The 16,596-nt window shown below is 42.7% G+C and overlaps 1 protein-coding gene across 17 annotated transcripts in view; it reads left to right on the forward strand.

Moving 5' to 3' along the window:
* ptprsa (protein tyrosine phosphatase receptor type Sa) overlaps nt 1-16,596 on the forward strand; it is a 212,882-nt gene that overhangs the window by 122,934 nt on the left and 73,352 nt on the right. For 9 of the 17 annotated variants that reach the window (XM_047586746.1, XM_047586748.1, XM_047586749.1 and 6 more), the window contains 3 exons: nt 4,388-4,576; nt 6,905-6,913; nt 11,712-11,729. In XM_047586746.1, the coding sequence (XP_047442702.1) occupies nt 4,388-4,576; nt 6,905-6,913; nt 11,712-11,729 (216 nt within the window). The remainder of the gene's footprint in view (nt 1-4,387; nt 4,577-6,904; nt 6,914-11,711; nt 11,730-16,596) is intronic. The other 8 variants (XM_047586751.1, XM_047586761.1, XM_047586752.1 and 5 more) reach the window with 1 other exon arrangement.

Consider the following 16,596-nt stretch of genomic DNA (forward strand, 5'->3'; position numbering starts at 1 on the left):
TTAAAGCCTGTGTCTCGATGCTGTGGCGCTGGGTAATCAGTTAACCTGATTATGCAGCTGATGAAATTAAATCATTGCAGTAAGTGAAAATAATAATATGAGTAATAGGTGCACGGTATGGTGGAGCGCCCAATGGCATTTGCAGCAGTCCCAGCCAGTCAGGATTTACATGCCCCCTCCTACTTCCCTTGCTGTGGTGCTCTCTGTTTTGGGAGATAACCGAAGCCTCGGTACAAGTAGCTTTGGATCCGCTGATGTTGACATCAGATGAAAGTGGGTGACATAATCCAGGGTTAGTGGTATATATTCAAGCGCAACATGCACGGTAAAGTACGCTCTGGGCTCAGGTGTCTTCTTGTGTCATATTACATAGCTAATTGGGTAAGGCAAGTTATGGGCATCATGAAAAGTCTCTGTGTAGTTCATTAAAAAAGAGAAAAGAAGTGGAACTACAGGTGCCAGGGATACATGCAGATTGAATATAGGTAAGCTCTGTGTTTTCAATAGTATGTGCAAATGATGGAGAATGTCAGTTAATTATATAGTGGTATAGTTCCAAGTTTATACTTATTTTTTTTTTCCATAAGACCACTCGGCATATTGTATGTTCTTATTCCTCTGACAATAGTGAATAACTCTTGAGAGTACAAAATGGCACATTTAATTGCAAAGACCTTTGCATAGAGCTGTAGGGCTCTTGTACCATGACTAGACTTAGTTTTTCTTCTAAAAAAACATGGTTTGGCAGCAGGGAATCGCTAGAAAAGGGATTAGTCCGGAGAGTTAAATGAGTCGATAGGACAGACCTTTAAAGAGGGCCCCGGTTAGCTCGGTAGAAAGCAGAACGGAACAGCAGGCATGAGTCGGCAGATTAACAGCCGGGCAGTGGCTAAGCTAAGCGGAGGCTGATTAAAGGCTTTGCACCTGTCACTTGTGTAATGATATTAAATGAATCGAAATTAAAGACAATTATGGATAATGATGGCACTCAAACCAGCCCAAAAAGCCACACAGAATGGCAAAAAAAATCGAAATCCAGATAAGTTCAGCTGGAGGCTCTAGGAGACACTGATCTTACTGGGTATTGGACTGGACATGTACCGTTTGCCTTTGCAATAGTCCTTGGTTACTGCTCTTATTAACATATACAGAAAGGTGCAAATCCTGTTGAATAATTTCCAAAGTATGGCTGTTTTTCTCATTTTAAGCAGAAAATGGCTTTAATCAGTGGTGTCTGTGCAAGGCGTTGCCATCGCATTGATGCAGAAGACCTAGCTGAGCTGTCTAGATGCCAACCATCTGCATCATTCGCCAATTTTTCAACCAATGGGATTCAAGAAATAGTTATAGAGTGCTTTAAAAAAAAACAATGTGGCCCAACAAAGAAGACAGGTTGCATCTTGTGAGGACTAAGATAAGTGCCCCCACCTTGTGCACTGAAACAAATAAATCTGACGTTATCTGAAACTAATTGTTTAATGACTAAGATTTTGTTCTAATCAGGTCAATGACATTTTCCAGCCAATCTTCACCCTAACCCTAACCCTAAGTCCACTTTTCCAGCCACTGGTCCACTAGCTCCTCTATGTATCCCATAGCATGGTAGTGTTACTGTTAGTGGCCTGAGTGACAACATCTGCCCCTAGCAAAGCAAACATTGACATTATCATTGACCAATAGTGCACATGTGTTGATTCTATTTGGCCTGTGAAGATATGTCATCAAAGAGCGTACACATCATAGAAATGCAATTGTTGTGCCATTAAGGGAGACCGGCCCTTTGGGAATCCTATCAGCGCTATCAGCACATGTCATTGGTTGCCTTCTCCTCTGCACAATCAGGCTGGCTAACCCTAAAGTAACACTCCCTCGATGAGTGATCTATTTATTTTTGCATGGATGCCTTTATCGACAGAGCCTGTAAGCTTCAGGGGGTAAAGATGGTATCAGACTCTATTCCCAGGGAAGTGAGTAACCAGCATGCATGTGATTTTTTTTTTTTTTTTTTTTTTTTACGAGAAAGACTGCCGGTGCGGTATCAGGTCAGAGCAGCTTTACAGAAGGCATAATCTGTCCATGAATCCGCAATCCCTGCTTCTTGCGTACCGCCGTTTTGGTGGGTGGGTGTGTTCTCCGGCCCTTCCTGCCTCCGCTTGCTCCTTCATGCAGATTCATTCCGTCACTTGCCTAATTTCATTAGTTTCAAATCCACTTACTCGGTAATGATGTTTTCGCCGTCATTACTATACTCTGTGTAGGCTGCAGTCGAACTGCCTTCATACCACGGAGGCAGGGCTAACATGATGTGTAGTGCAGATAGGACTCAACAACATCAAATGCAGCTCTCAGTGTGCAAGCCGGGCCGACAGAACTAGCTAGAGGGGTACATGAGCGCAGCGGCTTCTTTTATGGTATCTTATACATAGATCATTAATGACACAGAGAAGGGGAGTTTGTGAGAAAATATTGCACCATCTTGTCCCATAGCCATTGCTTTTCTGAACTTGAGATGAACCATATATATGAAGAGATTATTCAGGGGGGACTATTAAAAATTGATTCTGAGGATGCAGGGGGAAACCTAAATCAGTATAAATGTATTTATTTTTTAACCTTCCATTGAAATATTCATTGTGCTGTGCTGATGTCAGCCTTACTTAGAGGTAACCTGTCTGGACTTTAGAGACCCCCCATTTATTGCTGCCATATGTCTTTTTATTTTCCAAGATTCAATATTTCCAAATGTGAGCACACGGGAGTTCACGGCCACTTCTCTACACACACTTAAGTATAAAGAACGTCCATAAAACACACATACAGTCATCTATGACCAGTAGGTAGGAATCCTCTACATGTAATTAAAATATAAAAGTGCAAAAAGTATCTCGGGTTGAATCATTAGGCCACATTAATTATTAATGTTTATCATCTTGAATTTCTTGTTGCGTTTCCTGCAACCATTTCATTTGAAATGACCATCAACAGCAGAATTTTATTAATCCATGATGAGATCATATGCACAAAGTCAAAAAATATAATACTGAGTAGCTCTAAATAACTTTGCATGGAATGTAGCTAGACAGACTCTGCTTTTAGAGTCTGACTAAAACTGCCCCAACAATTTACTGTCCTAATTTCCCTTAATTTTGCGCTTGTAGAGCGTCGACGAGGCCGCCCCGACGTCTGCAAATTGCACATGAGGTCATTGGCTCGCCAGTGAAAAGAGCGCTGTGTGCTGTGCCACTGGCCAGCATCAAAGTCAGTCCATCTTCTTCAATTTGTGATGTGTTCTGATGTATATTAGAGCTCAGGGTACTTCCCCCCACAGCTCTCATCATCTAAGAATGAGTCACTTCTCTAGCTCAAGAGGTCAGGCTATTTGACCCATGGGACTAATTGCCCCGAGAGAGCATGGAGCCCACATAAGGAGAACAATGACCACGGAGTGCACTGCCCTGTCATCTCTTAAAAGTGAGATAATGGCTCAATCGTGCACGATGATTAGCTGCAAGGACACTGCCACGTCTGTGTTTCTAACTAAGCAAGTGCTGACTGCTGTGATGGTTCTCGAATTAGCGCCGGAATAATGATAATAATGTCAAATATGCTTAAGTCTAACTACACAACATGTCTTGAATCTTTAGAGCAAAGCTGTCAAATCTTAGCAGTTAGATCCAACCTTAAACTGAGTGTCATTTATTTCACTGTACTCAAGAAAAGCTTTTTCCCCCCCTTAGCATAATATGCCCTTTCACCCTCCATTTATTTCCCTCTAGTTATGATATAATGAGTTATAAGCTACAGGCAGCACAAAAGTATGGGCACAGCTAATAATGTGTCAGTGACATAAATGTAGTCATGGTTTTATTGCCTGTGAAGGTGGTTATTTATTTCTACATTCATGCATATTTCATATAAATCTCAAAATTGAAATCATCACACATCATTTAATAGTTCTGAAAATTCAGAAACGACAGGTATAAATTGCTGCAACAAATAGAAATTTGGCATTAGTGACAGTGAATAGAATGTAAACTAAAATATATATGCACAGTATGTTACATGGCTCATTGTACCACAGTCACAAATTAATAAACGGCAGAAACTGATTGCGAAACCATTTGGACTCACTGGTAAAAAAGGGCACACAGCTTAGCCACCCACGCCCACGATTAATTAATTAATCATTGCCTACAGTTTTGAGTAGGTGAAAAAGATACTGGCGAGGATTTCACAGATTAATTGAGTGCACATATAAATATAAATGCCAGAAAGACTCAACATTGTGTAATGAATTCAAGCGTTCGCTTTTTTTATGTCACAGTGTGCTGAAGTTTCAAGTGAGGAGACTCACGTATTCACTCTTATTGACCTGCTCTTTTCACAGAGGACCTGCTCCCGGTGGGCTTCCCTAACATTGACATGGGCCCTCAACTCAAAGTGGTGGAGCGCACTCGAACAGCCACCATGCTCTGTGCCGCCAGTGGTAACCCCGACCCGGAAATCACATGGTACAAAGACTTCCTGCCCATCGACCCCAGTGCAAGTAACGGGCGGATCAAACAGCTACGCTCAGGTAAGGAAAGATAAAACATTATTTCGATGCTTTTTTTTGGATTTCGCTAATCAAATTTCTCTTCTATGTGGAGCTTTTTGAATAATCACATCAGTAAAGATGTGAAAATCATAGATTCCAAATTTGAAAAATACAAAAAAAAATGTGTTTGTCGTAAAAAATACGGGTGTTTAATATTTAAATCGAAGAAAACAATAGTACAAAGTCAAGCATGAAAACCATTGTGTGTGGTTTTATGACTGTAGATCACCGTCTGAATTGTAGGATAAAATAAGAACATTTTTAAGAGTATAACATAACAGAATGAGGTCAAGTGATTCACAACATCCCACAAGTGTGTCAGAGCAGATAATGAATGAGAGCAAGGTCCACATTCTACTGACACAAGTCAGTGGTGGATATGTTGTCTTGTTCCCATTGATTAAAACCCACTGAGAGACCCAGTAAAGCAAAGTCTAATTATATAGCTAATTAAGTGCAGGCCCTGGAGTGGCTCTGGGCAATAAGGGGTAGATATTTTAGGTCGATGATTTGTCACCATTTGAAAAATCCAATGACTCTTATTTGATTTGTTGCTGCAAACATAAATCAGGGTGGACATCACTAAATAAAGAGTCTGTTGCCATCGAGTTCCTGCCCTAGTTGTGGCCCTCAAGAGCTGTATGCTGAAAAGAATCAATGTGTCATCTCATTATTCATGACTTGCCAAATACAGCAAGGCCGCACCTCCGTGTGACTCTTTTAGTTTTTAGATGTGGTTCATGCCCTTGCTTTTAAGGGCCTTTGAGTTTTAAAATAGCAAGAACAAAACGTGAGACTGCTCTCCTTCTCTGGGATGATGTCGTGGACTCACAGCGGGCCGAGGATCTGTGGCAGGTTGTCCGGAGGTGCTTTGGTAGAGGCGTTTGAGTTAAGCAGAAATTTATTGAGTCGCACAAATGTTTGTAGGTCCAAACCTCCTCAGTTAACCGTTGTTTGTGTTCCATCTGTATTGATCCAAAGCAATCAGCCGGAAATGCTAAAGTGGCAACGTGCTACGACCGAGCAGACCAATCACTCTTTGGTCTGGATATGATCTGGGCTGTTGCCATAACTACAGCGTCAAACTGGTGCAGAAGCCTAAACTGCGTTTTAAGTGTGAGGACCTTCAAAACATCTGGGATCTTTGCCCTCTTCTTGAGATCTAACTAACATGTCTTTTCTGTTTCATACCTTATTAGCAAGATGTTTTTTTTTTTTATCTCAGGTTTGCATTAGTCATAGAACTTCTTGCTCATATTTTTGCGCAGTAAAATAGCCTAAAACAATCAAATTCAGATTTATGTGTAACAAAATGGGAACCCAAAAGTAAAATGTTCCACTGCTCTCATGGCCAAAATCTATATAGGGTCACTTCACTGGACCTCATGACACACAACAGGCAAAGACCCCCTAATAATACCACTACTAAAGTCTAGTGTCATATTAAAGGAAGGTTATTTTGGTGTAAAAGGTGCAAGTATGAATTCAGATTAGCATAGGCAGTCTGTTACCCAGTTTCAATGTGATATTGTTGTTTACAAAATTCTTTCTGTATTGTATTGTGATATTCTAGTCTATTTTTGTTGGGAATTAAAAAAAAAATGTCCAAAAGTTTATAGAATGTCAGGGAAAATGTACGGTTTTGTTTCTCAAGTACTTTTGGCAGCTGGTAAGCTTTTCCACTCCAGCGGTAACTTCCTCGATTTTAGTTTTTACTACATGGAGTTCTCATAACAGTTTACACGGGAACTTACATGGGGGGGATTTCCAGCCTCTACGGGTCATGCACAAATTAAATTCTTGACTGTTGTCTAACCTGTTGACCACCATCTTCATGTGTTTCATGATTTCTTTAACCAATTGTCTTTCTGTGTGTCCTGTTTAACTGAAACAACTGTGACTGTTGTTTTTTTGTTTTTTTGTCTTCTCTTTCTTAACGTCTTTTGTCTATATTTGTGTCTGAAGCTCAGATGTGCCACGTTAGTCCACATCGCAGAGTCTTCAACACGTTTCGTTTGGTTGTAACCCATAATGCACAGTTGAAACCAAAAAGAAAATGACCAATTTAACTAAAACCGTTTAGCCAATTGGTGCTATTGTGTTATAAGTCTGTTTGTTAACCGGTATGGGTTAACACACACAAAAAAAAAATCCTCTAATTAGAATTATAAATCATAACTAAAACTGCTAAACCTTTAGATGGGACTTGATGCCCAATTAATTCTTAGGTAGCACTCACTTCTGACCTCAACCTAAAATCTTGTTCTCCCCCTTTTCTCTATTTATCTTTTGCTTTGTCATTTTCAGAAACCTTTGGTAAGTGTCTTACAAAGCTCAGCAAGCCAACCCACTCTCCTCGAAGCAGATGGCACATTTAAACTACTTTCCAAAATGCATGAGTCCCTCGCCCCCCCACCCCCCTCCCCCCACACCTCCCCCCTCTTCTCCCCCTTTCTCCCACTCTTCCCCTCAGTTTTGCTTCGATTTGTCCTCAAGTTTTACTCTTTATGTTTTGCCCACGACACTTCTTCGAGGCAGAAAAACACGGCGCGAGTTGCGGAGGTATCACGGTGTCCGCCTTAAGCGGCGCGCTCTTTATTTATATCGCGATGACACGTTTTTGCGTTTCACACATTTTAGCAGATTCACTGAAACAGCTCCAAGGTTACCTGAGCAGTAGCTGTTCCCTACTTTCCCTTATTTACTTTTTTCCCCCTGACCGTATTATCCAGATTTCACTCTTCTGATGCCCGAGTCGTGTCTGCTGTTTTGATTTGCGGGTCTGCTGTGCTGAAGAACAGCAGGTTTTATAAAATAATTGGAGTCTGTTCGAGGCAGTCATAGCCTTCAGTATATTTTAGGCTTCCTGGTGAGATACAGTATATAGCAAACACATTTCTCCCGCTGTACCCTGGCTGTTTTTGTTCTATTATTCTCTGAAATAAACAGCTGAATCTCAGTTTTCACAAAAACACATTTGCCAGCCAAAAGTATCATTAGAAAAGGCAGCCAGTCCTGATAGGAACTGAAAGAGTCTTGAGTTTTTTCCAGGTCAAGGCCACTGCAGGAACGCTGCATAGCTGAACCTTCCAATCCCACACTTAGACTGGGTCAACCCTCTGGTCATGGCCAGATATTTTCTCAGGGGAGCGTTTCGCTCTCGCTAGTTTGGCCCTCTGTCCCATTACTTATAACATCTCGCCGAGGCTTTATCCTCTGCACTCGAAGGCGAGCGCTCATGTGACACGTTGCCACGTTTCGTACTCTTTCTGAAACCTTTTCGGCTGCACTCACAAATATACCCAGGCTCTTTAACCTGGATACATTTCACTTAAGTTTCAAACTAAATGTGTACGTAGGCGGAGGAGGAGGAAAAAAAAAAAAAAAAGGAAATTGCTTTCCCTTGTTTTAATACCCTGGCTCTCGAAAGGTAATGTTAGCTTTAGCCCTTATTCTGGAAAGCTCAGCAGCCAGGCAGGATTTATGCTGATGAGAAAAAGGCCTGCATGCGCAAGCCCCCGAGGCTGCCATTTCCTCATCTCCACAGCACTTCTTGTAGGCATCTTGTGTTCAAGGTTTTAATATTTCATACTTACTTTTTTTTTTTTAAGGATAAATGCACTCAAGAAAACAGTAAAAGGTCAAAGTTCCTGTGGCGACATCAGAATTGGTATTCTGTTAATCCGGCTGCTGTAGACAGTTTCTGGGGCCTAGCTGTTTACTGTTAAGGATTAGACGGACTCTCAGGCTTCAGGCGACACTGGTGGGTCCTCTACGGCAGCCACAGGCCAGGGTGACAAATCACGATCTTTTTTTAATGAAAAGGTTCAAAAATCTTTTCTGGGATTAGATGACTCCTTTACACACACACAGAGATTAATACACATATATATGTGTATCGTTTGAAGAAAAGTGTGAGGCAGCTCTGGACTGATCCACTGTAGATGTGGTAACAGTCAGACTCTCTGCAACGCAACCAGGATCCCAGACAGGTGTCGGCGGCGACGGGAAGGTCAGCCAGACGTCCTCTGGAGGGTGGTCAGACTTTGACACTCAGCCAATGATGCAACCCCGTTTCGCCTCTCACGCACAGATGGGCGCAACATCTCCGGCCAGATTGCCTCAGGCCAGGCTATAGCCTTCAATGATATTTTTTTTTAATATATTCAGAGGACTGTCTAACAAAACAGCTGGGGTGTTCTGTGGTCGAAAAATAAATAAATAAATAAATAAATAATAATAATAATAATAATAATGCCACATTTGATAATATGGGGAGAACAGCAGCATGTTGAGATATATTTAGGTCATTGTCTCCCTAATCTGATAAACCTCTGGCTGACCAAAGCTCAGATGGGAAGCTTATGGCCATTAGGTCGCATGCTCGTAACACAGGTGGATTTGCCATTGTAATTGAATACTGGCTAGCCCCCGCAGACCCGGCTAGCCTGGTCATCCTTGGCGAAGGTTTTAATTTTATCTTCTCAGCCTGCCTCATTATTTCAAATTCATTACGGAAAATTAGAAGCTACAGTGCCTATTTCCTTCCTCCTTTTTTTTTTTGTTTTTTTATGTATTTCTGTTGAAGTGACCTACCTCTTCTCTCCCTCACCCTTCCCGCTGCGTTCCTTTCTTTTTCCGTTTCTCTTTCGTCCCCCACCTCTTTATGAGGCCTCTGTTATAGCCCTCCCCGTAACAAACCTGCTTTATTAACATTAACCTTACTCTAACCTTAACCTAACATTAACCTTAACCTCTAACCTTTAACTAGAAACCTCTCAGCTCCCGACTAAAACTCATCGCAGCTAAAGCAAAGTAAACCAGCTTCCTGCAGCCTCTAATCTAACTCTGTAACAATGTAACCTTCCCAGAACCCTGTTGTCCTTTGTCTTGTGATTACCTATGATTATGTGGTCTCCAGAATCATTACTCAAATTATTAAAATGTCACTTTGGTTTTGCCTGGTTTTGCAATGACTCGAAGCTTCAGCTGTGTCAGATCTGCGCACGCACACACACAGCACTCTTTGTGTGTTAAACGGTCAGTTTGGAAAAGCAAAACACATGAAGAAAGTGTTTAGCACACATGATCCCAACTCTAATTTTCCTCTTTAATCACACGACAGGAGCAACTGCAGCAATACGTTGAATGTTGAATGAATTTCATACGTTTATTACGTTTGCAGTTAATATAAACATATACTTTTTGGTTTATTTTTGCAATCTATACCGTATGTACTATCTAGTACGCCATCTCTAAAGAATTATTTAAAAAAAAAAAGCATACAGAGATTGGAAACCAGGCAGAACTTCAAACCCCGTGACTCAATCCTGATTGCTGGTATCACAAAGGATGAATCTATATTCAGAAACATCATAACAATCGGACGAGAAGATACTGAAAGTTTCACCCCCACTACCTCGTCAGCCACGTCGCTTATCGCGCTTTATAGATAGAATGTTGAAATTCACATCTTAAACACCAGCGGCCAGATGAATGTACAGATTCGCAGAGAGAAATACACTTTTTTCTTTCTCCTTTCTTTTTGGTCAAAAGTTGCGCGACTGCTTTTATAAGTTTTAGTCATACGCTCGATTCCACTCCCTTGAACAGACTCAAAGGTGGACTCAAACAACCCATTTGCATGCAAGACGCGTGCCCGTTCCACTACTCACTAGACTTGTCAGTGATTATGACAATAAAGAAGTGTAGTTTGTCCGTGGCAACGGGAGGATCTCCAACGGCGGAACAGCTAATCAATGCTTTCACGCCCGGCTGTGGGAATTTCCAGCATCCGCACCACTAATTCATCATCCTTAAGGCATCATCCCTGTTACATTCAGATCCTCACAATCATTCCAAAATCAGGCCTATTCACGGCTGAGTGTAAAATGAAAACATCAGCGACATGTAAACAAGGGCTACAATGTAAATAAAAGGTTAAATTAAGCTTGCAAAAAAGACTTATGCTCCACTGACATTGTGTAACCTTGACCCTTGGCCCTAGACACGCAGGCTTATGCCAAGCAGGGCGCCTCTCCTGGGTGGCCGCATCAATCATGTGCACGTTGTTGCCTTGAGTCATTCTCATATTTACAGATGTAGGGTACCATGAATGCATGGGGGAGCAACTGTGTAATGTACGAGGATGCACGAAAAGAGAAAGAGGAAATTGATGGAAGCGCAGCTCGGGCGAGAATAGAAAAAGGAATTACAGGAAAAACAGCCAAGAGTGGAGGGACAGTTTAATTTGAATTTGAAGGGGGTTGAAGTTAAGCCCCTACACACATCCGTGCCTTTAAGGAACACATTTTACATTGCAACAGTTTAGACTAAAAAAGCCCACCGGCCAGTGACTGGATAAGCTCAATATTTTATTGTCCCTAATGGGACATTTGGCTCTCAGTCAGCTATGTAACACAATACAGACTCACCAATAAACACGAACAGAGAAACACACCACTCTCGATGCAATGGAACTATTAAAAGAGCCTGAAGATTGAATGACTGGGGAGCAGGGATAAGGCTTGAGGTAGAGGGTCTATCTGTCACAGTTAAACAGGTTTATGACTTGTAGGATAAATAAGAACTCCAGCCCGTTTAACTTGAGGTTGCCCGAAGGTCTGAGTTCAATGGAGATTCCGTTCCTGCCTCAGTACGTTTATTTAGTGCTAATGTGGACGCCCGGTATAGAACAGTGGTGCCTTCAACTGTTTTTACGTGCTTCTCATTCAAGGTCACTTGCCTGGGAAAAAAAGGCTTATGCCACTGGAGCGTCCCATGGCAACAATAAGAAAACAGCTCTCTCATGGCGTTGTTTATCATTCTTAAGTTGCGGCCGCAACGAAATGCGCGCCGAGAGCTCGGGCTTCTTCTGCTCCGTCGACGAAGCACGATAAGCTAATGGAGCGTGCCAGCCATGCAAACCTTCCAGTTCTATTTGTGATACCAGCAGCGGAAACGAAACGCTCCCCTTTCTCTTGTGCGGCTGAAGACAGTGGTTTGATGACCTAATTTCAGTGAACCCTTCCAGCCCAAACACCTCCTCTAACTACTACTAACGTTAACCTTGAACTAAACTGATGTTGTGTCTTCGTTTCTGTGTCTCCTCCAGAGGGTACCCCGATTCGAGGTAAGAAGTTTAACCATCATCGTTAAAAAAAAAAAAGAAAAAGTAACTGAGTAAAGGACTCTAACTGAAACATAACCGGACATAACCACTCCTAATATTCCATCAAAGAGACTAAATATGAGAAATAACAAGAGGGCTTTCCTGTTAAATTAAAAAAAAAAAAAAATCACATTTTCTTTTTCCACTAATTCATCATCTGTGCTGTGTATTCTGTGCATTTTGTGACATGTTGTCTGTGGTTCACACGTCCGTTCTTCTTTATTCTCGTACTGTTCCTCCACCTCTGTATTCTGTGTTTGTGCCTTCTTTCCTCCTCCTCCTCATCACGAGTGTCGCGAAACTGCGGATGAATTCAAATTGTGTCGCCAGCTGGTTTGGGAAGGTTAAAAGCAGAGGGAGGGATGGCGAGTTTTTTCTTCAGTGCTGTTTGGTTGTCTTCTGCCTCTGACATTTAAGTTGTTTTGAGCGTGGACGTGACAGACTGTGGATCTTGATAAAAGACCAGGCTGTGGCATATTCCAAAACGCTCATCACAGTTTGAGCAAACCCCCCCTTTTCTTCTGCCTTCCTTCCTAGCTTTGATATCCTCGTACCCTCTTTACGTTCGCCACCAGGGCGCCGCGGCAGCATTATGTATGTTAATGCACCTCCCTTGTAGCCGGAGACACTCGCGGTATGTCGGGGGAAAAGACGGCATAAATTACGTTTGATTTAATTCCCTTCCTGTTACTCAGCGGCACATTAACTGATACAGGCAAATCTCTGGGGTCTGCTGGCTGGGTGAAATGGCTGCCTCTTCAAAAATGGCTACGTGTACACTCTTAAAAATAATAATTAAAAAAAAAAAAATGTTTTCAGTAAGAGGATGGACGGAAGGATATCAAGGTGGGAATGGAACGTAAATGAAGTGGAACAACTGGAAATTATACGAAAGCTCAAATAATAATTCCTCTCTCCTGATTATTTTCCCTCATTTCCCTGGACAGTTTAACTTTCACTTGTAACTATTTATCAGTTGATTCCTCGTGGTTCAGTGTTTCTTGTTATGTGCTTTTTGTTCCTCAGGCTAAGCAGGTAAGTGATTCATCATAGGTTTTTATTCCACGGGACTCGAACAAAGCAGCAAAGGAGGTTGTATTGTTGTTGTTTTTGTTTTTTTTTGTATTTTTTTTTGGCCACAGTGAAGTTAAGGTCCTTCATCTGGAACCTGTTCATACAAGCGTTGCCTGGCGTAAATCTCTAAAAGGCAGCGCGTTGTCAGACACATTCATGCACTCTTTTTAAAACCCACAGCCAACATGGTCAAACCCAACCCCCTCCCCACGTCCCCCTTTTGTCTGATTAAGAAGGGATCATAAATCATACTGCGGCGTACAAAAGCAAGCGTGACTTATGAACTCCGCATTTGCATAATGAGAAAAAGACGTGGTCTTCCCGCCACGTTTTCCTAAATGCCGACGGTGGCTTCCCTTCAGAAAACGTATGTCGCACGTGTGAGGAGTGAACACGCTGCGTCGGAGGCAGATGAGAACGTAGCCGAGCCCCGAGTGTCTTCGGACTGACGTTATCGCTCCCTCCAACGCTGACTCTTCTACTCCAGTTTTTGAAGACGCGGCTGTCCTGCTGCTGAGTCACTTTGTTTCACTCCGCGTAAGAGCAGGTTCTGTAAAGTCTAAAAGTGGAATGTAATTGTCTCCCGTGCACGGTCGCCTAGTGCTGGCCTTGAGGTAAACAATAGGTACGGAGGTAGCTCGACTCCCTGCCTCCTTCATTACTGATTTCATGGGAGCGTTACAAGCCACCAGATGGGCTCTGACAACAATGGCACCGCACGTGGAGCCCCGTGCTGGCGCGAGCGCGGGGTAATGACCTTGGAGCGGCGGCGTGGCGCGCCCGAGTGACGGCCAGGACGCGGACGAGGGGGAGAGACGGGCTCGGCTGCCATGCAGTGACACTGGCTGTCTTCATTTGTCCACTGACCGCGGGCTCACAGCTGAAATCTGTAGCGCGTTGTTGCCATTTATGTTCTCCGAGGTATTTGAATGATGTCGAATAATCTATCAACTCTACAGGGATTTTTTAAATTTTTTATTTTAGTTTTTTAGTTTTTTTTAACCAGCTGCTGCAAATGAACCAACCAGTGTGGCGGGGTACTGCTTGGATTGTCATCTTAATATGTAATTCAAAGTTTTTCAGGCCTCAAACTAAGTAGGGACCCCCCTACCTATTATATGTGTTCTACATTAAACTCGGCCTAGTGCTATTTGTAAATAAACATTATAATCACCATTTTGCATTCAATATTATCCAATATTGGTGATGACCTATGATGTAATGTATGAAAGAACAGGCGCCCTTTTTTCAGGCCCCTTTTAGATCCGCACTCTCAAGTCTGTTTAAGTGCGCACTTAAGTGCGTTTATTATTTGTGCGTATCCACCGGTGAGGTGCTAATCTATCTGGGACTTTAATTGCACCGGAGCAGAGCCTGAGCGGCTCTGGTTTGAGAGGAGGTGGTGGGGGGAGAGACGGGAGAGGAGCCGAGAAGAGAAATGAGGGACTAATGAGAGCCGCGGAACTGACGAAGAGTGATAAAATGATGAAAAGAGCGGCGCGCCACCGCGGGCCTGAGCGGGATACAAAAGGAGCGAAGAGGGAGGGGAAGAAAGAGGGAGACTTGGCCGGCCATTTTGTTGATCGCCTAAACAAATCAATCAAGGCCCGCTGGAGCACACTAATTGAATTACACAAATGGGACTTGAGGGGGGTACACATGGCAAAGCTGCTACAAAGCAGCGACCGGGCTGGGCCAACCACAGCTTCAGGCACTTTCTGAAATTAATCATCCATGCCAGCCCCTCCTCGCTTTTTTTTTTCTTTCTTTTTTTTTTATCCCCTCATCTGTCCTTGTGTTTTTCTGTGCGTGCCCGTCTCTTCAGTCCTTCCTCCCACTTCTGTCTGATTGTTGTGCTCTTTCTTTCCGTCTCTCTTTTGTGCACTGCGCCTCCTTATAAATGACACTATCTTCCCACCACATTTCCTTTCCTCACATCTCAGTTTTGGGATTTTTGTCTGGTGTCGCATTTTCTTCTGATCTTCTCCATTTTTCAAACATCCCCATCCAAATATTTCTTGTAGAAACGCTGCATGCGACTTCCAGGAAGTAAGCTTTTAAGGGCGTCTGCCAGAATCCAAAGCATGTATTTGCTGAACTTTGCCCAGCCAGTCTTCTTTGTTATTACACCTTGGCACCTACGCGCTCCTCCTCGGATGAGCCTGTGGCATGCAGTGCTGTTAACCAGGGCAGCTGTCACGGCTGGGACAAATGTTCCAGACCCACTTGCACGTTACAGCCGTCTTTATCGGATAGATGATGGCAGTGAACACGCTGCAAGACGGTCTGGAGTGGGTCGCGGTGGAGGTTGGAGATCGTGGGTGTTGGTGGTTTACTCTGGCGGAGACGGTCCACATGGAAGCGATGTCATTGTTAACTTCGAATGTGTCGTTTTTAAAAAAAAATTCACCATGCAGAACCAGACAAAAATGAAAGATGGTGCAGTCTTAGCTCCTCTGACCCAGAAAAACATGAATTATAACGCAGCAGGAGCTGTCTTCCCTTCCTGTAGTTTACTGATGGTCGATGTAGCCGGTTAGCGGGTTAAGAGTCTGTCCTGGGCCAGGACGCTCCCCGATCATTTCCCACAGCAGCTCACATTCAAGATTTATGTGTCCTTTAAAAGTATCCTTGAGTTGGATAATGTATCAAGTGAGTTAGTATTCAAGAATCGCCACGCAGCATTACAGCAAAAGTTAAATACTTGCTTTGTAATGTGAAATACAAGCTCTGGTCATAAAAGTAAAAAAAGTCACAGAATATTTCTTATTATCTTCAGTTTTTGGTGCTTGTGTGTCTGCAAGGTCACACGACATTTACAGTTAGAGTAATATTTAGTTTGTTTGCCGTCTTAAACAATCAGATAACACAAACAAAGTAAAGTTACCCGTTGTTATCATTCATCGGCATCACTTGGCAAGCGAAACCGTCACGAACAGTTTTGTTTGCATGTTCGCTAATGAAGTCAAAGAAAAGAAGCTGTTCCGTGATGGTTATTGCAGCTGTTGTGATACGGCTGAATGTCCGGAGACGAGGAAGACGTGCCATTAGCGCCCCCCCTTCCCCTTACAGGACTCAAAGTGCTGGTCGACACCAGACGAGCCTTTATCAGCAAACACCCAGTGTGAAAACAAACTGGGTGCATGTTTTTTTTCATTTCTTTCCTTGTGTTGATAAAAGCAAAAAAATAAAAAATAAAATAAAATGCCACTGGCCACTTGCGCTCTGGCGAGCCTCAGGCTGGACCAGTAGATGGAATGTAATTATGCAAAACAAAACAACAGACGACACCAGTCGTTTAAAAAAAAAAAAAAGAAAAAAAAGACAAAAGGAAATGGAAAGAAATTGACACGGGGTGGAATTTGTTTTGTGTGCGCACATGCACATGCATGCTTCTGCTGGAGACAGGATTTCAAAGAGTATTGTTTGAATCTGTTCGAGGTGCAAATACCGGCACTCGAACTTATCAGAATGGACTTCCTGTTGGCTTGCCGTGATTTTCACAAATCTTAGAAGCTAAATGTTTCAAAGACGATTTTAGAATCTTCTTTTCTGGAACTTTTAGGCAGAATAATGATAGAACATTCCGGGACAGAAAATATAATATATATGAACAAGAACAATTCTCCTTTCTCTCTTCTTGCTCACTGTTCCTTTGCATTTGTTGTCTCTTCCCTCATACGCCTCTCCCTCCACGCTTCTCCTTTGGACCTCTTTTACTTACTGCTTCCTCCCTCTCTCTATGTTCTGCGAG

This window comes from Mugil cephalus, chromosome 6, assembly GCF_022458985.1.
Source record: "Mugil cephalus isolate CIBA_MC_2020 chromosome 6, CIBA_Mcephalus_1.1, whole genome shotgun sequence".
NCBI lineage: Eukaryota > Metazoa > Chordata > Actinopteri > Mugiliformes > Mugilidae > Mugil > Mugil cephalus.